This window comes from Callospermophilus lateralis, chromosome 6, assembly GCF_048772815.1.
Source record: "Callospermophilus lateralis isolate mCalLat2 chromosome 6, mCalLat2.hap1, whole genome shotgun sequence".
NCBI lineage: Eukaryota > Metazoa > Chordata > Mammalia > Rodentia > Sciuridae > Callospermophilus > Callospermophilus lateralis.
Genome location: NC_135310.1, coordinates 24,621,429 through 24,644,355, shown reverse-complemented (window position 1 = coordinate 24,644,355; position 22,927 = coordinate 24,621,429). Strand labels below are relative to the sequence as shown.

General features: G+C 37.6%; 1 protein-coding gene and 1 long non-coding RNA gene across 3 annotated transcripts in view; one reads left to right on the top strand and one right to left on the bottom strand.

The window, feature by feature from the left end:
- Fuca2 (alpha-L-fucosidase 2) overlaps positions 1 to 21,727 on the bottom strand; it is a 37,462-nt gene extending 15,735 nt beyond the window's left edge. The window contains exons 1-7 of one of the 2 annotated variants that reach the window (XM_076858178.2): positions 21,466 to 21,727; positions 18,915 to 19,102; positions 16,288 to 16,627; positions 13,640 to 13,850; positions 13,074 to 13,264; positions 7,442 to 7,550; positions 4,523 to 5,363 (exon numbers count right to left, since the gene is read on the bottom strand). In XM_076858178.2, the coding sequence (XP_076714293.2) occupies positions 5,223 to 5,363; positions 7,442 to 7,550; positions 13,074 to 13,264; positions 13,640 to 13,850; positions 16,288 to 16,627; positions 18,915 to 19,102; positions 21,466 to 21,689 (1,404 nt within the window). In that variant the 5' untranslated portion in view covers positions 21,690 to 21,727 and the 3' untranslated portion in view covers positions 4,523 to 5,222. Of the gene's footprint in view, positions 1 to 4,522; positions 5,364 to 7,441; positions 7,551 to 13,073; positions 13,265 to 13,639; positions 13,851 to 16,287; positions 16,628 to 18,914; positions 19,103 to 21,465 lie in introns of those variants that run through there. The other variant, XM_076858179.2, reaches the window with a different exon arrangement.
- LOC143401129 (uncharacterized) lies at positions 244 to 19,308 on the top strand. The gene is made up of 3 exons (XR_013091613.2): positions 244 to 937; positions 1,119 to 1,224; positions 16,911 to 19,308. It is a non-coding gene; the product is annotated as an uncharacterized LOC143401129 (long non-coding RNA).
- Positions 21,728 to 22,927: the final 1,200 nt, after the last annotated feature.

Genomic DNA, 22,927 nt, shown 5'->3' with positions numbered 1-22,927 from the left:
TTTTTCTTAAGGAAATCAGTGAATTTTAACAATTATGGTGAGCTTTTTTTTCTTTGCTATTTCTTTGCAATAGTTTCTAACTTTCTTAGAAAGTTACATATTGATTTATAGGCTCAAATTGTGTTAATGCTGTTTTACTCACAGCTATTATTAACTGCATAATTTTATTAATTTGTATGTAAATAATTTTAATAACTTACTTTGTAATGATTTTGAGTACAATGAATCTTATTGCAATAAACTATTTTAATACAACATAGATTTGTTGAATTAATATTTTACTGCTATTATTTGTCCCATAGTGCTTTTACTGTTATTTTGGAAGAACAAGTTTTAGGTTTCATTTTAACTGCTAATATAGTTGCTTTAACTTATTTAGAAAAAAAATAAATAGCATTACTTTCTGAAAAATAAATGAATGCATTGTCTCTAGTAACTTTATAGTTCTGAATATAGAAGGGGAATTATGGTAGAAATAAATAAATCATTATATCATTAGTGTATTAGATATATTTTCAGTAATAGATAATTTTCAAACATCATTTATGTCTCTCTAACATTACATAGCTAAATAGTAAAAGGCAGAAAATGAATTGTGAAGTCTTTTCTGAGGTAGGCCCAGAGCCTACTGCTAAAGTGTGTATGTCTAGAATGTTTTAAAAAATGAAAATAGGTATAATCGAGAAGAGGGAATGCTTTCAAAGTTTGACAGAATATATTGTTATCATTCCTAATTGGGTGAAGGAAAAATTGCATTTTGGAATGTTAGGGAACATATATAATGGGCATGCATGTCTTCCAGCAATATTTACCCAGGATTTCATCAGAGAAAATTTGAGAACAGGGGTGGTTTTATAAGAACATATTTGATCAACTAAAAATTATTACTTGGAATCATCTGCATCTGTACAGTTGTGGCTGTTGGAAAGATAGCAAGGTAAAACCATATGTATTTAAAATTATTTGTGTTAGGCATTACTAGTTTACTTTCTAGTAATACTAGAGTTGCTTTGTCAGATACTTAGTATGCTTAATCTAAAAAGTTATTTGAAACATATTATCATATACACATATTTTAGACATTTTAACTTATAATATAAATATTCTTTATTTGCCAGTGATTTTTCATAGGACCCGGGCCTTTTCTAACTTCAGTATGCGCCGCTGAGCTGGAACACTGGTGGTGGAGTGATTAGCAGAACTGCCTTCCAGTGGAGGTCCACTGTAAGTGTTCTATAATTGTCTTTCCTACACAAATCACATGGATTTCATTGCATGGCTGTGAACCAGAGGGGCAGAATTTTTGTACATTTTTATTGTAGTTCTCTCCAGTTTGTTAGTACTGTTTTGCCTATACTTAACCAATAGCATTTTTAACACTTGGGCAATATTTTATCTGTTCTTTCTGAAGTATTAAACTTGGCTTTCACAGAAACTATAACTCTTTAACATTCATCAACTAATATAATCATAAAAATAAAATGTCAACTTGCATAATCTATTTGGCAACCATATTAGTTTCTCAGGGCTGCTGTAAAAAATTACTATTAACTGGAAAGCTCAAGACAACAGATATGGTTAGAAGTTCAAAATCAAGGTATCAGCAAGGCCGCACTTCCACTGCAGGCTCTAGGGAAGATCCTTCTAGTCTTTCCTTGCCTCTTCCAGCCTCTGGTGGCACCAAGCATTCCTTGATTTATGTAGTAGCATAACCCTAAATCTCTGCTTTATCTTCACAGGCTTTATGTATCTCTGTGTCCTTTTCTAAAGTCTCTTTTAAGGATACTGGCATTGTATTTAGGACCTACCCACATCCACTACGTGCTTGTCTCAATCCTTAATTACATCTGTAAAAACACCATTTCCAAGTGAGATCATGTTCATAATTGTTGAGAACACTATTCAACTTATGATAGTCACATACTCAACTAACTTTTGGTTTATATATATTTTAGCAACTGGAAATGGATGAGCTTACCAAATAAAAGCCTAAAGCTTGTCCTGGGCATCAATCTGTTTTTTACAAGGAAATGGACAGTATCAGTTAATCTGATGATTAAATGGAGATGACTTTAAACTGTCACTACTTTTATACTTTCAAACTTGCATAAATATGCTTGTTATTATATATGTATAAAAGTTTTATATGGGCATTTATTTTATCTGGAAATTAAGAAGATTCTTATCTAACCAAGTTTTTCACTTAGTCAAAATGAAATGAAGGTTTGTTATAATTCATATTTATTTGTAGTCTGACCTCTAAGAGCAATTACATTTTCAATATGGCACTCAGAAGAAAATGAGATAAATCTTATTAAATTGATATTCATTTTTAAAATGGCAAAACAAACATCAATGTCTATATTATTCAATCTAAAACTTTGCCTTTAATATATAGTTTGGTTTACTCTGCCTTTAATATATAGTCATTAAAAGTAAATCAGAAATTACCAAAATTCAAGTAAGGCAAATTTGTGCCTATGAGCAACTCTAGGAAAAGGATTAATTAGTGAGAGGATAAAAAACTATTGGGTTAGATAGGTAGTGAAAGGTCTGATTTCTAACCATCCTCAATCCTTGTCTTCCATGCCTCAGATCATTTTAAGAATTTGGAGTGTTTCAAATCCTTATTATAATAGTATAATAGTGTTCCCCCAAAATTATTCACCTGGAAACTCTGAGTATTAGCTCACTTGGAAATGTTGTCTTTACAGTTGTAATTTACCCAGTGGTAGTACATTTCACATATAAACAAAATATACTTTAAATAAATCTAAATTTAGGATCTATACTTTTTTATATATAGTCTGGTTATTGGCAAAACATCAGTACTTCTGAATACTGATTTTTTTTCATATAGCTCCCTCATAGCTACTCATTTACTAAACCCTGTCTCTAACTATGATTTCATGAAGTATTTCCATTTTTAGCATAACTTCATTCTTAATTTTAAGAGGTCAAGATGGGCAGGTGTTTTAGTCAACGTTTTCACTGTTGTGACTAAAAGGCTCAACCAGCACAATTGTAGAGGGAGAAAAGTTTATTTGGGGGCTCACAGTTTCAGAGGTCTCAGTCATAGAAGGCCGATTCCATTCTGTGGGGCTCAAGGTGAGGCTGAACATCATGGTGGAGGAGTATGTCACAGGGAAGCAGTTCACATGGTGATCAGAAAGCAGTCTTCACTTGCCAGATACAAATATATACCCCAAAGTCACACCCCTAATTCCCTCCTCTAGTCACACCCCACCTGCCTCTAGTTACCAGTAATCCCATCATGGATTAATTTGCTGATTAGATTGAGGATATGACCCAATCATTTCTCCTCCAATCCTTCTTGTATTGTCTCTCTCTCGAGTTAGCTTTTGGGAGACACCACATCTAAACCATAAAAGCAAGGTAGGAATTTAAGCAATTCACAAGTTTTGGGCCCAAGAATAATTTCTTCAAACAGCTAACCCTACTTTTGCCTTAAGATTACCATTAATACCATTTGGTTGGATTTTGTTTTGTCATTTTCCTTTATGTATTAGTTTATTTGTTGGTGTCTTTTTCTTTTTTTGTGTGTTGTTTTTCTTAATATAGTGTTTGGAATCATGAAAATCTACATAGAGTGGATCTCTAATAAAAGGTTAATTGGGATTTAGGAACTACTGAAATATTTGTCCACATAAAGTCTTTGGCATAGCTTCAAATATTTAATAATTGCAGCTGAATCCCAGCTACTTGAGAGGTAGAGGCAAGAATGTCACTTGAGCCCTGAAGTTTGAGGTCAGCCTGGGCAATATAGTGAGACCCTGTCTCAACAAAAAAAATAATGGTCAGTTTCAAGAACCTCAACAATGAGTAATTTTAAAAATAAAGTTTTCAACCTTGGTATGATTTTAGGAAATAAAAATAATGTTTAATCTCACTATTTGAAGGACTTTTTGAAACACATTTCTACATTTGATTGTAACAAAGTGGAATCTATAGCATTTCAAATAAAGATATGACCATATAAAACATCTTTTGTTGAGGGGAATGAGCTCCTTAATCAATTTTCATTAAACTTACATTTGGAAAATCATAATTATTTTTGTCTCCTTCTAAGAGAAGATCTGAATAGATTTCCTAATTTTCAACTGGGTTTTCAACTTCAATTTGCTTGAAGTAAACAAATTTATGAATTTAAGTTGGCCTTCAGATTAACCCATCTTCAAAAATAGGCCCACACCTCAAATCTCATACCTCTTTCTAACCTCTCCTTCTGCAGGGGGAAAAAAAATTGGAAGACTATGTTCTAAAATATTAGTAGTGCCAATCTGAGTAGAAATTTCATCTTGGAGAATTTGTTTTAAAATATCTATAATAAACATGTATCAGTTTTATAACTAAGAGGGAAAAGACTATTACTGGATACATTGGAAATACACATTGGGCCAAATTTATTAAATACCTGTTTTGTATGCTAGGATTGCCGTAACAAAACAAGACACACACACACACACACACACACACACACACACACACACAATTGCCTAGATGGCTCAAACAACAGAAATTTATTTTCTCAGTTCTGGAGGCTGGAAGTCCAACATCAAGATATTGGCAGATTTGGTTGGTTTGATGCTTCTGTCTGGGCTTGCAGATGGTGACCTTCTTGCTATGTTTTTACATAGCTTTCTTCTGTGCTCTTGCATCTCTGGTATCTCTTTCCCTTATAAGGACACCAGTCCTATTGAATTAGGGCCCTGCCCTTATGACCTCATTTAATCTTAATTATCTCTTTATAAATCTCTATTTCCAAATATAGTCACATCGGGGGTTAGAACCTTCAACATAAGAATGGTGGGGTGGGGGGGACACACACAATTTAATCCATAGCACCACTAATTCCTAGCAAAACTAAAAACAAAAAATAATTCTACCTCTGACACACATGGAAATGAATTCAATGTGAAGAAGAAAAACTTAAATGGTAAAGTGCAGTGAAAGTTAAAATGATACAATGAGTAATTTAGGCAACAGGGAGAAAAGGGAACATAGAGCTGTGTTTTCTAATTACTTGATTTTTTAATTTGTTTTAATTAGTTACACATGACAGTACAATGACCTTGACATATCATACATTTGAATCAGATGGGATAAAATTTTATATTTGCTTTCTCCACATAGTATAATCATAGACACCTATCATTTCCTAGTGTTAGAGCTAACTGCAGCATGGGTCTCTCTGCTGCACATTAGGTCACGTTAGTTAGAGCAAGAGCCCAGCCCCAATTGCAGGGCATCTGAGGAAAGCTTAGCTGTGGCAGTTCTATCATAATGCCATCTGGCTTTGAAGAAATCCAGTTAAGCTGCTTTCCATGTCCCAGTAGTTTTACCTGAAATTAGAAACATTAGACATACAATGTCTCCAGATGCATCTCTCAGATCCACCCACTTTTGGGGGGGGAAGAAGTGATTGATATTTCTAAAAAAGCACCACTGACAGAAGATTCTTTTATTTTGGGTTTTGTTTTGTTTTGTTTTGTTTTGTTTTGTTTTGTCCCAGGGATTGAACTCCAGGGGCACATGACCACTGAGCCACATCCCCAGCCCTATTTTGTATTTTATTTAGAGACAGGGTTTCACTGAGTTGCTTAGCACCTCGCTTTTGCTTTTGAGTCTGGCTTTGAACTCTTGATCTTCCTGTCTCAGCTTCCTGAGCCACTGGAATTACAGGCGTGTGCCACCAGGCCCAGCAGAAGATACATTTTTACCCTTCGAGAGTTACAAGTTTTAAGTCAATTCAGTGAATACATGGTTTTTCTTTATTACTCTCAAGAAGGAAATAAAATTGTACAAAGATTGGGGGAATCAGAATTGTAAAGCTTAAATGAAGTGTCCAAGGAGGGGAAATGCCAAAGAGAGAATCAGATAGAAAAAGACCAGAACCATTTGCCCAACCAAGGCCTGCCCAGTGCTTACGCTGAATGTTTGGAGAAACACTCTCTTCTTTAGCCACTGTTTCTTCCCAGGTTTACTAATAGCCTCCACTAATCAATAATATATTAGTTTAATCAGTTACTGCTGTAATTGTTTCACAGCCTTAATTTTCATTATGGTAAGTGGATTAAAAGAAGTTATTCCCTACATATGCTAAGAGTATTTTGAACCATAACTTTCTCAGATGGATCAACATAAGAATAAAATCCTTCTACTTTTATTTTTTGCTATCAAAAAGTCTTCCACATGCTAGATAAGCAGTCTACAAGAAAATATTCATCAATAACTTCATATTAATTGACTCATAGGCCACAACCCATTTTAGTTTTATTTTGAATCAGGATCTCAATAAGTTGGCCAGACTGGCATTGAATTTGTGATCCTCTTACTTTAGCCTCCCAAATAGCTGAGATTATAGGCATGCACCACCACACCCAGCATCCCATGTACTTTTAAATAATAATAATACTAACTGATGCCAAAGAAAACATAGATAAACTTAAATAATGTCATATCCAGACTTTAAAGGTGTCCTTAAACTTTAGATTTGAACTCATCTTATTTCTGCCTGATAACCATAAGTGTCACAAATGTGGAAAGTGACACAAAAAGGCTTATTTGGGCAACTCAGCTCCAAAGGAATCAACATCTTAAAGAACAAGCCATAAAATATGCCAAAATGGACTGACTACCAGACCTGGTGGTTACAACAGTTAGTTTAAAATAGTAGGGTAATAACCAGATGTGGTGGTGCATGCTTGTAATTCCAGAGGCTTGGGAGGCTGAGGCAGAAGGGTTAAGAGTTCAAAGCCAGCCTCAATATCTTAGCAAGACCCTAAGCAACTTAGCAAGACCTTGCCTCTAAATAAAAAATATTTTTCAAAAAGGGCTAGGGCTGCGGTTATGACTCAGTTGTATAGCACTTGCCTAGCATGCATGAGGCACTGGGTTTGAGTCTTAGCACCACATATAAATAAATAAATAAATAAATAAATAAATAAATAAAGGTTCATCAACATCTAAAAAGAAAAAAAAAACCAAAGGGGTGTGAGCTAGGAATGGGGCTTAGTGGTTAATTGCCCATGGATTCAATCCTGGATATCAAAAAGAAAAAAGTAGGGCCATGACATCTTAAATCATAAATCAGATGTGTTCTAGGCTGGGATGTCAGAGGAAGCACCTAAATATCAATTTTATGGAAAAAAATCAGTAAACTTGAACAATGTAAAATGACTGAAGAACAATATCTATTTTATATTGATATGCATGGAGATGATATATCTGTTGTAAGTTTAATTTTCTTAGGAAGAATTTGAAAAAATTTTGGCCAAACATTTGCAATTGATGAAGCTCATTTAAAAATTACTCTTATTAGATATAAGAGGAACATATATAAGGCTCCCCTTGAAATTAAAACAAGTTATGTTCTCATCAGGATATTTTAGTCAGCAACTAAAGGAACACTTCCTCTTACCTCTGTTTCCCCCAGAATACCTCTGGGTTGGCCAAGAAACAGGTGTCCTGAGGCGGGCCACTTAAGGAAGATGGCATAGACTAATTTTTCCTTAGGTTTAGATGTATACCTGGTTAAAAGAAAAAATAGAAAGCATAGTAACAAGTTACATCCCATGTTACTCCTTCTTTATGGGTCAGGTCTAGAATTATTTTAGAAATAATTCTATGTGCATTTACCAAGGTCTCTGCTAAAAAAGAAGAAATGAAAATAGCCCCCTGGTTGTATATAAAGCACTCTCTCCACTCCTCTAGTACTAAAAGGAAGTGCTTGGAAGAAAATAATTTTCTTTGGCTAGTATTCTTTTCAGACTGCTCTCATGGAGCTGGAAAAGGGGTGAGAATGAACTAAGTGTAGGACACAAGAACTAGATGGCTTTCCACCTGTTAATTCAAATCTTCCCAGGTCTGCATGTGTCAGCTGTGTATTGTGCTCAGTTAGGGATCCAACAAGAACAGCACTCAGGTAGTTTACAGTAAAAATTTTAAATTAAGACTTCCATTTTAGACATACAGCTTTACTATGCTCTACATCCAAATGGAAACAGACATGGAGAGGTCATCCATATGGCATTAAAGCCAAGAAAATGGATGATATCAACTTTGGAATTAAGAACTAGAGAGAAAATAAAAGCCCAAAGAGTAAGTCACAGGACCTTCAAGATTCAGAGGTTGAGAAAATCAGGTGGGATCAACAAAGAGGAACAGCCAAGAGGTGCAATGAAAACCAAGAGAAATGGCAGTCAGCTGAGGGAAATACTCCCAATATGTTCAGAAAATGAGAAACTGGGTATTAACCACCAGAGGTTACGATGGGACTTGGCAACAACAACTGTGAGGAATGTTGGGAGTGGAAGTCTGAACAGAGAGGGTTCAAGAGGAAAATTGGAGCAAAAGGTTGGAGATTCTTTCAAGATATTTTACCAGTAAGGAAAGGAAAGAATGAGCAGGTAGCTGGAAACATAAGCAGAGTCAAAAGCACTTTATTAAAATGAAAGAAATAACATGTTCATATGCTGATGAGAGCAGATTTAGAAAAAGGGGTAAACTGAAGTTGCAATCAGAAACTAGTTTTAAAATCTACTCCAATAAAATAGAAAATCATGAAGACATTGACAAATTTCTAGAAACATATGGCCTACACAAATGGAACCAGGAGGACACAGAAATTTTAAACAGATCAATTTCAAACAATGAAATTGAAGACACTATCAAAAGCCTACCAACAAAGAAAAGCCCAGGACCAGATGGATTCTTAGCTAAGTTCTATAAGACCAAAACTAGACAAAGACATATCAAGTAAAGAAAGCTTCAGATCAATATCCCTGATGAACATAGATGCAAAAATTCTTAATAAAATCCTGGCAAATCACATGCAAAAACATATTAAAATGATAGTGCACCATGATCAAGTGGGTTTCATTCCAGGAAAGAAAGGCTGGTTCAACATACAAAAATTAATAAATGTAATTAATTACATGAATAGACTTGAGGACAAAAATCACATGATTATCTCAATAGATGCAGAAAAAGTATTTGATAACATTCAGCATCCATTCATGTTCAAAACAGTAGAAAAACTAGGGATAATATGAACATACCTCAACATTGTAAAAGTTAAATATGCTAAACCTAAGGCGAACATCATTCTAAATGGAGAAAAATTGAAAGTATTCCCTCTAAAAACTGAACAAGACAGGATGCCCTCTTTCACCCCTCCTATGCAACATCTTCCTTGAAACTCTAACCAGAGCAATTAGACAAAAGAAAGAAATTAAAGGGATATGAATATGAAAAGAAGAGCTCAACTATCCCCATTTCTATATTTATATTTAGAATAAATATATAGTCTATATTTAGAAGACCCAAAAAAGCGCTGCCAGAAAACCTCTAGAAGTCATAAATGAATTCAGCAAAGTAGGAGGTTATAAAACTAACATCCAAATAAGTTTCATTCCTACATACCAATGACGAATCAGCTGAAAGAGAAATCAGGAAAACTATCCCATTCACAATAGCCTCAAAAACAAAAAAACAACAACAAAGTGAATTAATTTAACAAAAGAGGTGAAAGACCTCTACAACAAAAACTATAGAACACTAAAGAAAGTAATTGAAGAAGACCTTAGAAGAAGAAAATTTTTCTCCATTGAGAATGATGTTGGCCTTAGTTTTAGCATATATAGCTTTTACAATGTTGAGCTATGTTCATACTATCCCTAGTTTTTCTAGTGTTTTGAACATAAATGGATGTTGAATTTTATCAAATGCTTTTTCTGCATCTATTGAGATAATCATGTGATTATCCCATGTTCTTCCACAGGCAGATTAGGTAGTATAGCAGATTAATATTGTCAAAATGGCCATACTGCCAAAAATGCTATACAGATTTAATGCAATTCCAATGTCATTCTTCATAGAAATATAAAAAGCATTCATGAAATTCATTTGGAAAAATTAGAGGCCCTTGCCAGGTGCAGTGGTGCATGCCTGTAATCCCAACAGTTCCGGAGGCTGAGGCAGGAGGATCTTGAGTTCAAAGCCAGCCTCAGCAAAAATGAGGCACTAAGCAACTCAGTGAGACGCTTTCTCTAAATAAAATACAAAATAGGTCTGGGGATGTGGCTTAGTGGCCAAATGCCCCTAAGTTCAATGACCAGTACCCCCCCCAAAAAAAAATGAGGCCCAGAATAGCCAAAGAATACTTAGCAAGAAAAGTGATGCAGGAGGCATCACAATAGCAGACCTTAAATTATACTACAGACTTATGTAACAAAAAGGGCATGGTATTGGCACACAGTAAAAATGGAGAATTGCTACAATATCCTTGAGTATAGGATTTAGGATGGGATCCTTGAAACAAGGATTAAGAGTGGGAGTGTAGCTCAGTGATATAGTCCTGGCTTAGCATGTGCAAGGTCCTGAGTTAGATCTCTAGCACCACAAAAAAACAAAAAGCCCCCAAGAAATGACCTTAAATCAAAGTGATATAAATTGACACTGTATATGTATACACGTGTTTCTAGTGACAATTATCTTTCTAGGGACAGCCAAGATTAGAGCTAAACTTAGAGCTTAACTTAACCAAAGCTGATTTTACATTAAGTAAATACAATAGAGAGAGGGCAAAGGAGCTGAGGGCATGTGCAATGGATTTACTGCAATGATGGGCCAGAGATCTGACCTGGATAAGGAAGAAAAGAAAACTTGAGAGGGCTGAGGGACAGGGAAAATGTGATAGGATTAAAGACATTTGATCATTGGATTATAAATCCCTTTGGAGGCTGACAGGCTTTGTGGAGTGAGCTGAGATATAAGAATGTTTCAAATTAAAACCATGGAAAATGTGTGGCAAAATCTAAGTTGTAACCAAAGGAAGGGGTAGCAAAGGTAGAATAGACAAAATCCCTAGGAGAGAGGTCACACAGCAAGTTAGAACTGTAAATAGATAAAGTAAAACCATTATGAAGTATTTTAAAAACTGTTCTGGGAATAGGGATAGTGAGCTAAGGCTAAACTCTCAAAGGATTTCAAGGTTTGACCTGGGAATATGTAGATGACCATAAGCAGAAGGAGAGGCAGAGCTCTTGGGAGCTCTTCTGAAACTAAGAAGAGCTCCCAAGAATGAGGGAGAAGGAGGGAGACATTCAGCTTCAGAGGTCACATCAAATATTTTGTATTTTACTTTTAGTTATTGCAACACCACTCGATAGATAATACTAATGATTGTGAAATTAAAAACAGAGAAGCAAATTCCAAAATTAGATTTAAACTATCTGTAATATGAAGAATTGGCACTGAGTTCTCATTAGGGTTTCTCTAAGATCCAACATGATAAAATTGTGAAAAATAAAAAAACACCTTTTTTTTCAATTATTTGCCTCTGAATAGATTGCCTTTCTTTATTTTCTTCAGAGAGTTGACTATAGGTTTTTAAGTTATAAGTTAAGTATGATTGAGCAAGAACATTTAGTTTAACCTTCTGATTCATATTTGATCAGGAAGCACGCACTTAGGTGGCATCGGGGTACAATTTTAGAACTTCACTGACTGCACTTATGTATGCATATGAAGGCCCCACATCAAACACCATTAGGTTTGCAGTGTAATTTGGGTACTCATTGGCACACAGAAGCTTCCCAAGATCAGGTAGAAACTTGAGGAAAAACTTTTATGGAAGATATTAAAGAAAATTAAGCAAGTTAATTTTAAAGAAACATCAGGTTTAGATTTATTAGCATAGTATAAACAAGTAACACATTTTTAATCAATAAGAATAATGCTGTTGTTTGAGACTGATTTTTTCCAATTTTTTAATTGTGGTAAGGTATAACAAAATTTATCATCTTAAATTTGTTTAAGTGTACAGCTCATTGTTATTAGATACATCCATAATGTTATGCAACTAACACCACCATTCATCTCTAAAACTGTCTTCATCTTATAGAACTCAGCTCTGTACCCATTAATCACTTCCCACCTCCTCTGTCCCATCTCCCATCAACTCCCATTCTAATTTCTGTCTCTGAGTTTAACTACTGCAGATATCTCGCAAAATGGAATCATATAGTATTTGTCTTTTGGCTTATTTCACTTTACATAACATGAATGTTCATCTATGTGTAACATATGTTGGAATTTCCTTCCTTTTCAAGGCTGAATAATATGTGCATATCACAGTATATGTACATGACACCTTTTGCCTATCCATTCATCTGTCAGTGGACTCTTGGATAGCTATTGTGAATATAATTCTGCTATGAACATGGATGTGCAATAAGTCAGTGAGTGGTAAAGCACTTGCCTGGCACATATGAATCCCAGACGTAAAACTCAAGGGTCATAGGTTAATTCTATGATTTATTTTTTGAGGAATTGCCATACTGTTTTCTACAGTAGCTGTAACATTTTACATTCCCTCTAACAGTGCTCAGGGGTTCTAGTCTCTCCACATCCTCATCAACACTTGCTTCCCCTTTTTTTGATAGTAGCCATCTTAGTGGATGTGAGATAGTATCTCATTATGGATTTTACTTGCATTTCCCTAATCATTATGATATTAAGTATCTCATCTTGTGCTTGTTGGCCATGAGACAAATTACACCATTACAACTGTTGTCTCAGTAGGGAGACAGATACCTGGTGCTTCCTACTTGGACATCTTCCCCAAATCCTCTGTAATTTGGATTTTTTTTCTCCTTTCTTGGATATCTCTTGCTTGCTAATATGATAGGATATAACATCTGCAAAAATTAGAATTTACTGATGATTCAACAGTAGTCTGCTTTAGATTAACCACTCAGCATTTTCAACTTATTTAAATGGCTTACAACTTATTTAAATGGCTCTTATAAGAGCTGACAACTTTGGGTTAAAATTTGTCCATTCCTAGGAGATATCTAGAATTTGAGAAACATTAAGTATTCAAAAATATGCTAATTCTTCTTTTTCTCTTTGTATTTGAGTAAAGTTGGAAAGTGCTTTGGATGGGTAATATCATCTGATTTCCCTTATTATTCTGCTCTTATTTTTATCTTTGAGAAATTTAAATGCCTTCCTCTATCAAATGGAACTTGGTAACAAGAAAAACTTACCACACATCTGGAGTGACACTGTCATTCTGGGATCGCCACGGGTGGGTTTCATAAATGGCTTCCCCATTGACTTTTAGCCAGGTCCCCATTTGCCTTAATCGCTCCTCAAAAATTGCAGAAATGGTGCCATCTAGTGTGGGTCCAATATTCATCAAAAGATTTCCTCCACATGCAACTGTTTGCACAAGTTGCTAGAGAATTAAGAATAAATACAGTTCTTAGATTTAAAAAAATCCATCTTCCATGTGTTAATACATCATAATTTTCTGTATACATACAGTCACTATCCAGAAGAACAAACCTAGACATAGAGTAATGCCCTGTGTTTGCAGGTCATCAAGCTACCCCACTTGTAAGAAATTGTTCCCACCCAACCTCACTATTAAGAACATAGGCTGATGCTGTAGCTCAATGGTGGAGTGCTTGCCTAGCATACTTGAGGCACTGGGTTTGATCCTCAGCACCACATAAATATAAAATAAAGATATTGTGTCTGCCTAAAACTAAAAAGAAAATATTCAAAAAAAAGAACATGACAATAATGGCCATCACACATTTTACCGTACCTTTACCAACTCTTCAATTGTAAAATAGTCGCCAATGTCAGCATTCCTCCTATAGCCCCAGGAAAACTTGTCTATTGTCATACAGTTTTCCCACTTATGTGGCAAAAGGTGTCCTGGGTTATATCGATCACTGCAGGTATAGTAGCCACCGTGCTTACAGATGCAGCCAGCTCCCCAGCGATCGTTGGTGACTACTGTGTCCCGAACTGGGCTGAAATGAGAAGTATAATTTTTTTCAAAGAAAATGTGTCTTATATGCCAAAGGAAATGTCACTGAAAAGAGGTCTAGCCGAAATCCACTCCTGAAAAATGACCACAGAATGACAGAGTGGGACCCCAAAGTGCTGAAGTCAATTAGACCCAGGTTGATTGGAATTCTGGCTCTGTCAACCTTCTAGCTCCAAGACCTAGAGCAGGTTATCTAACTCCTCTGAATAACCAATTGCCTCATTATCATTAGAACAAAAATAATTGATGTAAACAGCCCAGTGCCCAGCACACACAGCACTTACAAGAGCATTGTACTATTATTTGAAGCTCTGCCTCCCATACTGTGAATGGCACCCCAAACTAGATTTATACTCAAGATATTTTTCTCCAATAATCTCAAATGTATATTCTAACCTTTCTTCTCTAATTGTGCTTAGTATTTTAGAATCTCAGAAAAATAAACTGTTTAAATCATATGAAATAAGTTCACAACATTTCTTATCATGACTGATAGTTCACATAGAAGGAACTCATTGCACTTAAAGGAGGCAAATTTTTTTTCTTTTGTCACAAGGAATACATTTAATCATTAACAACCTCTTTACTTTCTACTGTTTCATTTAAATGCATTTTAATACAGCTCATAACAGGGCTTTGTGTCAATTTTTTTCAGATCAAGTCAGATACAACTTCTTGAGGATAAATTAAGGTCATTGCCCCCTCTCCCAAGCTAATGTAAAAAGCTTGTGCTGTATCAAGAACAAATGTTCCAATCTTCAGCATATCGCAGACATGACAAGTTGGGTGTGTCCTAGGAGTTGATCCATTTTGCTCTGAGAACATAATCCTGATGTGAATGTAACTGAGACATGAATTTATTCAGAAAAATGTTTTTCCATTGTTTTCAAAATATTTGTTGTAAATGACAGAAATTCCTTTGCTAAAGATGAAAATCTTCCTCCTCTACAAGATATTTAGCACCTCTAAAGAGGCAGTTTTGATTCACAAACCAAAGGAGATGGCTTCCAGTCCTTTTCCTCAGAAGGAGCACCTGGAAGCACTACCACTTTTGGTATCAAGAGTTTTCCAGAACATGTACTTATGTGCTTTGTAGACCAAGGAAGCAAAAGCAGAAGGCTTCCTGACTTTACTGCACAGTATCAAGTGCTTACAAATGTAAATGTGGTTCCCATGGTTCTAGCCTAATGGAGGAATTCAGTAAGAGCTCCCAATTCACACAGGACAGTCTTGAATGCTCAAGAAAGTAACAGGAAAGAAGGGGAAAAGGTGAGAATACTGAGGATGACTGGAAAGAGAAGACAGACAAGGTTGACTCCGACAGAGCGGCAAAGATTATCAGAAGGTAGGATGATAAAAAGAAGCAATTAGAGGAAGTGAAAATGTAATCAAAATGTAGTACAAGGTCCTTAACAGACCAGAGGAATTGATTAAAAGAGGGATCCACAAAAATAATACTTCTAAAGTTTTTGATTCTTTGATTTTTAGTCTGACTTCAAAATCAGAAAACAAAGTTGTATTTAATTCCTGATTTATTTACTTCTGATAATTTCAAGTGAATATGGATACTGCTAATAAGTGTTATTTATAATGATTTCCTTCCCTGATAAGGGACAGACAGACTTGAGTAGTGAAAACATGAGGTTAAGGGAATAATTCTATAAATGGGTCCTTCTTGCCAACCCCCAAATGCTTTCCCTTTTTTAAAACAAAAAACAATTTACCTGCAGCCCTGTCTGGCTTAAGTAGACAGGATGTCTCTGCAAATTACCTGTTATCTGAAGTAGAAATGCATGCACAAAATGTCATAAGAAGAATACAAGTTCTTGTGAAGTGGAGGCACTTTTGTGACCCTAACACAGTCCTAACCCCAGAACTCAAGGAGGTAAGGATCATTCCTCCTAAGCATAAAATCTTCAAGAATAGGTTCCAAATAGAATTAGTCAGCATTGTCCAAAGTGACCTAGAGTTGTCATGACAGTGGGGACGTGAAAGTCTAATATCATCCTGCTATCAGTCAAAAGTCAAGAAGGTGGATCTGGGGGGGCACTCTGGAAACTTCTCTTGGAACCCCCAATAGAACTAGACAGCAGGAGAGGCACACTGTCGCTCTATTCTCTGAAAGGACACATTTTTCTCCCTTAAGAGTGTCCCCCTTTCCTATTCTTTCTAAAAAAAAACTTGTGCCTGTAACTCTGAGCGACATGTCTGAAATCTTTCTTTCTGACTTGATCACAAGAATGGGGATTTGGAGGAGGGGTCTCTATGCTGCCTCAGTTTCTTGGCAGACCCCAACCCTGTAACACTTTCCATACCACAAGTGAGCCTAAAAGGAAATATTTCAAGAAGTATGTAAATTTAAATGCTATATGCAAATTAGGAGCTCCTGGGAAATTACAAGCACCTAGTAGCACACATACCTTTCATTGTACAGCCAGGCTAAGAAGTTTGTGCTGTTCCAGTATTTATCTGGTGCCCCTCCATCTCCATCTGACCACAGAACCTCAGGCTGGTACTTTTTCACCAACTCATAGAGCTCAGGCAACATCTTAGAAATTGGAAATTTTTGCTTACGGAAGGAACTGGATTCATCTTCAAGGAAGAGTGGATGAAACCATTCAAAAAGGGAATAGTACAGTCCAAAATGCAAGTCAGTTTTGTTCCTGATGGCCACTTCCAGTTCCTTGACAATGTCCCTCTTCGGTCCCTCATCCATGGCATTCCAGTTCCAGGAATACTCTGAACCCCACAAAGTAAAGCCTGAAAGGTGACATTAAAACCCTTTGTAAGCATTGTCAATTTCACTTCAGTAAATTTCCACTCATAAAAATGCCAAAACAACTCAGATGCAATATACAAATAACTACTTAAACAAGTGACAATTGTTTAGCATTTTTTTCATAGTTTAGCGTTTCTTTTTCAGATTCTGTTCTTATAAGAGAAACAAATGAGAATTTAAACAAAGTGGAACCTCAATCTTTAAAAACATCACTCAGGGTATACTGTAAGGTCTGTATAGTGTGATCTCTTTTTTTCTCCTTAGGACTTTGAGATCCTTGAGGGGCAGCATCATGTCAGCAGTGCTCCCCACTATGCTCAGCCAACTGTCAGCTCAAGATCAAAGCAAAATAAACCAACAACAGCAGGTCACTTCTAAGATGGGGACACCTTCCATACCCACAAGCTACAACAATGACCACCACTGTTTACAATGGAGCTTCTGAGATGATGCATTCCTACAAGTTTCTTATGTGACTTCTTATCCAAATGTGAAGGTATATTGCTTGGTTGTAGGATTGTCTGTTTTATCATAGTGTGATTCTAGAACACTAGGGATCCATATGTAAACAATCTCCTTGATCTTGACAATTCATTTAACCAAGAGGCAGAAAAGACACTACTTCCCAGTAGTTTCATGCTACCCACCATTTGGAACCTCACCCTACTCTAAACATAAAAGTAAATAATGTTTTTAGTTGTAAGTTGGACACAATATTTTTATTTATTTATTTTTATGTGGTGCTGAGGATCAAACTTAGCACCTTGTGCATGGTAGGCAAGCAGTGTACCACTGACCACAACCCCAGCCCCAAAAGTGAATAATTTACCAATTAAATAGTTGAGAAAATAGTAGTATACCATTACCCAAGTATTTTGAAATAATTAATATTTTAATGGGAATGTGCATTTTGATTGCTAGTTGTTCTATATAAACATGTTCAAAGAGAGATATAAACTGAAATGCTTAAGAAACAACATGAAAGACTCGTAGAATCATAGATATCATGTTATTATTCCAGTCAAGTCTAAGATTGAGTCTCTCTTCAGATTTATTTCAAGAAGTTTTTAAAATAGTTTGCACTTATTCCAAAGACATTTGGGGTAAGCTTCAAAGCAGTGTTAACATTTGAGGTCTTAACTCAAATATTTTCAGCTTGACATATCCTAATGTCAGGCAGTGCAGTGACCACTTGGATCTTTGACTCAGTATCTCCACCATATGCTCACACAGTGTTGGTCCCTCCTAACGGGAACCAGTAGCACACTGTCCATGAGCAATAAAAATTGAGAATGTATAAATGTGGGCTGTGTCATCTCTCCTCACAGTTTGATTAAGATCATTGTGTTGTTGTTGGTGGTGGTGTTTTAATACACTCACTAAGTAATACTTTGTGCCATATAGGTTGGGGAAGTTCCTAGATATCAGGAAATCAACATGATCTCAAGAAAAAACACACTTAATAAAAATTCATCTCAGCAGAAATATCTATAAGGAAGAATCATGAAGCTTCAGACTGTGGCCAAAGGGGAAAATACTCTAAGATAATTCCAAATTTTTGTTCCTCCCTTCCTATTTCCTTTGTACTCCTAGAAAAAACAATGAGGTAAATTTTCTTATATCAAGGCAAAGATGGTCATGGAAATGAAACTACCTAATGAATTATGAGGTTGGGACAATAAACTTATTGATGTGTCCTTGGTCTTATGATACTAAGTGGTAATGGGTGGAGTGCAGTCTTAGTGTAGGACCACTGTGTTTTCTTTTAGATATTCCTCAACCAACTATGATATTTCTAGGCAGCATCGCAGTTCCATAATCCTTTTCCCTCCAGGTAATCTGTGTTGATCACTAGTAACTCATCCACCATTTGTACCATGTGGCCATCTAAGAGTTAGTCAAAACTGCAGTCAAATTTATCAATAATATTGCAAGACTGCCGCATAGACTTCATGGTGTCTTCACAGAAAGTATTCAGAGGAAAGAGAGTTAAGTATGCAATTCCTCTTGGAAACTCGAACTCTCATCCCACTTCAGTTGGCTTTAAGTAATGCTTGGAAACAACTGTGCATAGAATAAATTGTGGCCATCTTGTTCTGTGAAATATGTGATCTGTCTGTATCCCCACTGTCTCTCAATTTAGGTAAAACATGTGGTCTTAAATGTCAGTCTCCACTTTGGAGAACTGATCTCATAGGGATGACCTTGCTTTAGCAAAGGAATAACTTGTCAGTTCCTGAGCATTGTCAGCATCTGTGTGCACATTACCTTCATGATGTTTGGAAGTCAAGACAATGTATTTGGCACCAGAGGCCTGAAGAATATCTGCCCATTGATTTGCATTAAAGAATTTTGCTGTAAATAGTGGTGCAAAATCTTCATATTTAAAATCAGGAGGGTAATTATCTTTCATAAATTTCACAAACTTTGGTCTCTTTTCCTTTTGCCAATACCACCTATGGGAAGAAGAGCAGTAGCACATAAACAACACAAACATAACCATTTGAAATGATTGCCCTGGATCCCTCTAGTATCTCCCAGTTCCTCAAAAATTATCCAGATCCCCTTGGCTTCCCCATCAACTTCCCCGTTGACTTTGTATTAAGAAAAGCTGATGTAAACCAAACTCCCCTCTCATTTTTCCTCTATTTCCACTGTGAAATCCTCTCAGCTCTGAAATTAAAGCATTCTGGACAACCTGGCTATATATTCTCTTAGTTCTTCACTTTTAAATCACAATACCTAGAATGACCTTTAAGTGCTTTGTAACACAAGAAACTAGGGCTTCAAAAGAGACAAACCCCTACTATATTCAATAGCAGAAAACACATTTTGGGTGTAAGATGAAAAAGAAGCAACAGTAAATAAGAAGATGCTATTTTTAACAAGTTAACAGCCTGCAAGAATGACTTATCACATGTATTCATTCTGACCAAGAGTGAACTGAGCCTAAACTGCTTCCACAAGGCTGCATAAGGAAACGTACATCTAAAACACATGAAATCAACCTGACAGTAACTATCCTTACAAAACAGATGCAAGCTATATCTGGGACCCATCTTCTGCCTGTCGGTCACCTCTACTTTTATAAGAATACTTCCACTGGATAAACAAATCCACAGTCAGCACTGCATCCCCAAAGATGACAAGGAGGCTCTTCTGGCTATGAAGACTTCGCTGGTAAACATAATACATACTGAGTACTGACCTGTGCCTGGTCCAAAGTCACATACATATTTTCCCAGCTTCCACGGTAGGTAGGACACAGAAGTGAGAACTATGCTGGCCAGTAGACCTTGTGGGAAAGGTGGCTTGGGGGTTTCTGGGAATGGTTTCTTTCTGAGCAAAAAAGACAAACAAGGCCTTCCTTCCTGCCTTTGGGCAAGATTGCAGGTTATGTGAGGTTTGGGATGCCTGAACACTATCATAAAACTATGAAGGACCAAGCCCTCAAACAGAGGCTGCATCTTTGATTCATTTGTGAACCAACTACTTCTAAACTTCTTGTTCTGTGAGACAAAAAAGTCTTATTATTACAACTTTTACCTGGGTTTTTGATGCCTCGAAATGAAAATACCACAAGTGATCTATGGTGCATTTTCACTATTTATTTATTTATTTATTTATGCTGCTGGGGATTGAGCTCAGGGTCTCCAGCATGCTGCTAATGCTCTGCCTCTGAGCTATCCCCCCAGCCAACATTCTTATCTTTTAAATTGAACTACAAGTTTGGCAGAGTAGTGTAAACCTATAATAACAGCAACTGGGGATCCTCTTAACAGGAAGATCAAAAGTTCAAGACCAGTCTAAGCAAAAGGAGACCCTGTCTCAAATTTAAAAATAAAAAGGGCCCTAGATGTAGCTGGGAGGTAAGAGTACCAGTAGGGGAATAAAGAGAAGTGAACTACAAAAGAAATTGTGACAATCAGAAAGCTGAACACAAATATAAACATGTGCACACTCATTTGAAGAGCTGAATATTAGAAGCGCTTAATCAGAAAAGGTGTGTGTAACCATTTATAAAATCACATGCACATTTCATATAAATCTCAAGATAAAATCTAACAAACATTTTTGTGCAGCACCTTTCATATGACAGTCTATTAATGATTTAAATGTTTTTGTTTTTTGAGACAGGTTCTCACTAAGTTGCCAGGCTAGCCTCCAACTCCCATCCTCCTGCCTCAGCATCTCTGGTGGATACACACCATCCATCACATATTGGTGTGCTATGTTAAAATGCTATCATGTGTCACTCTTTTAAAGAAGGTTCTAGCTAGGCAGGGTGGCACAAGCCTGAAATCCCAGCCAGTCCGGAAGCTAAGGCAGAAGTCCCCCGGAGTTCCAGGCCAGCAAGGGCAAATTAGTTTCAAAACAAAAACAAATGAAAGCCTTTCCACATACACTTGGACCATACTTAAAGGCAAAACGACTGAAAGTGGGCAGGTAGCCGCCTAACAACAGTGGGACGTGAGTCCGAGGCACTGGTCTCCCCGACACAAACTGGTTTTTCGGGTCGCTCCACGGCATACATAATGTCATAACTCCAGCTCGACCAGCGCAAGGCTCCAGGAGGTGAGGAGGTCGATCCAGGGTCGGTGTCTGGAAACTTGCAGTCACGAGGAAGGACTGTCCTGTGCTCTTCTAGCCCCAGGCACTGTCAGGAAGTCATCAACCCCGGGAACCGAACTCTGGAACCGGCCAAGCGAAACTGACAAGCCGTAGGCCATAAACAGGCGTGCTGGGGCGCGTCCCGGGTCCTTGGCCTAGGGACAAAAAGCAGCGTGCAAGGAGACTGGGGTGGGGGGAGCGCACTCACCAGAACCATTCGCTACCGAAGCTGGGCACGGAAAACACGCCCCAGTGGATGAAGATGCCGAACTTGGCCTGGTCGAACCAGGCGGGCAGTGGGCGGGCGTCCAGCGACTCCCAGGTGGGGTCGTAGGGTGCCGCGCAGCTGGCCGGGCCCGGTGGGGGTGGCAGAAGCAGTAGCAGCAATAGCGGGAGCGCGAGGCGCGTGCGCGCCAGCTCCCAGGACAACATGTCCCCGGGGCGGCGACGGTCCGTCTGCACGCTCCCGCGGCCGCTGGAGCTTTGTACTTCCGCGTCTCCTGCCAAGTATGCTCTGCTACTGTCACCTGACCAAACAGGCCTCAGTCAGATGACGGACCATCCTCTCTCCCTGTGGGTTGGGTGTGCCCGCTTTGGGGTCCTTAAATTGAACCCAGGAGGGTTGCCTGGTTCACTTGTAAAACAAAGAAAGCCAATTATTATCCCACGACCAGCCCCGAGAGTGCCTAGCTAAGACTCCCAGTTCATCTGCTTTGAGGAGAGAAAAGTTAAGTGTGGATGAGAAACCGGTGACCAGCAGCTCTGCCCTCCATCTGATATTGATAGGGACAGACATGAGTGGTGAGAACATGAGGTTAAGGGAATAAATCTATAAACTGGGCCCTCTGTGCTGATCCAAATGCTTTCCTTTCTACCTCTAACCCTAACTGGCTTACATCAATAGGATATGTCACATTCTTCAGCAAACTGCCTATTATTCGAAGGAGAAATGCAGGTGTAAAAAGTCATAAGAAGAGGACAAGTTAATCTGAAGGGGGACACTTTTGTGACCCTTACACAGACCTGACCCCAGAACTCAGGGAGATAAGGCCTAAGCATAAAATCTGTGAGAACAGATTCCAAACAGAAACAGCATTGGTCAGAGTGACCTGGAGTTGCCACAGCAGTGGGGACTTGAAAGTCTGACATCATCCTGCTGTCAGTCAAAAGCCAAGATGAGGACCTGAGCAGAACTCTCTGGAAACTTCCCTGGGATGTCCAATGAAACTGGAGGGGAGCAGGGCACACTCTCTCCTCTCCAAGAAGACCCACTCTCTCCCTCAGGAGTGTTCCCCTCTCTTTCCCATTCCTTCTAATAAACTGGTTGGTGCCTGTAACTCTGAGCTACACTGTCTCAAATCTTTCTGACTTGATTCCAAGAATCAGGGTTTGAAAGGGGGACTTCAGGCTGTTTCAGTTTCTCAGAAGACCCGCAACCCTGTAACAAAATGACCCTTACAGAAATCATTAGAAAGGTCATCGTGACCCCATCCACTATGGAGACTGCCTAATGTGTCTCAACCATGTTCTTAGAGGCAGGAGTTTCTCCAGGCAGGAACTCAGAAAGTAATCCAGATTGTTCTTAACCACTACATTTGCCCCAGAGTTTCTGGATATGTTAGAACTGTCGCTGCCAACCTTCAATTTGTATCATGTGAAGTCCCAAGAGT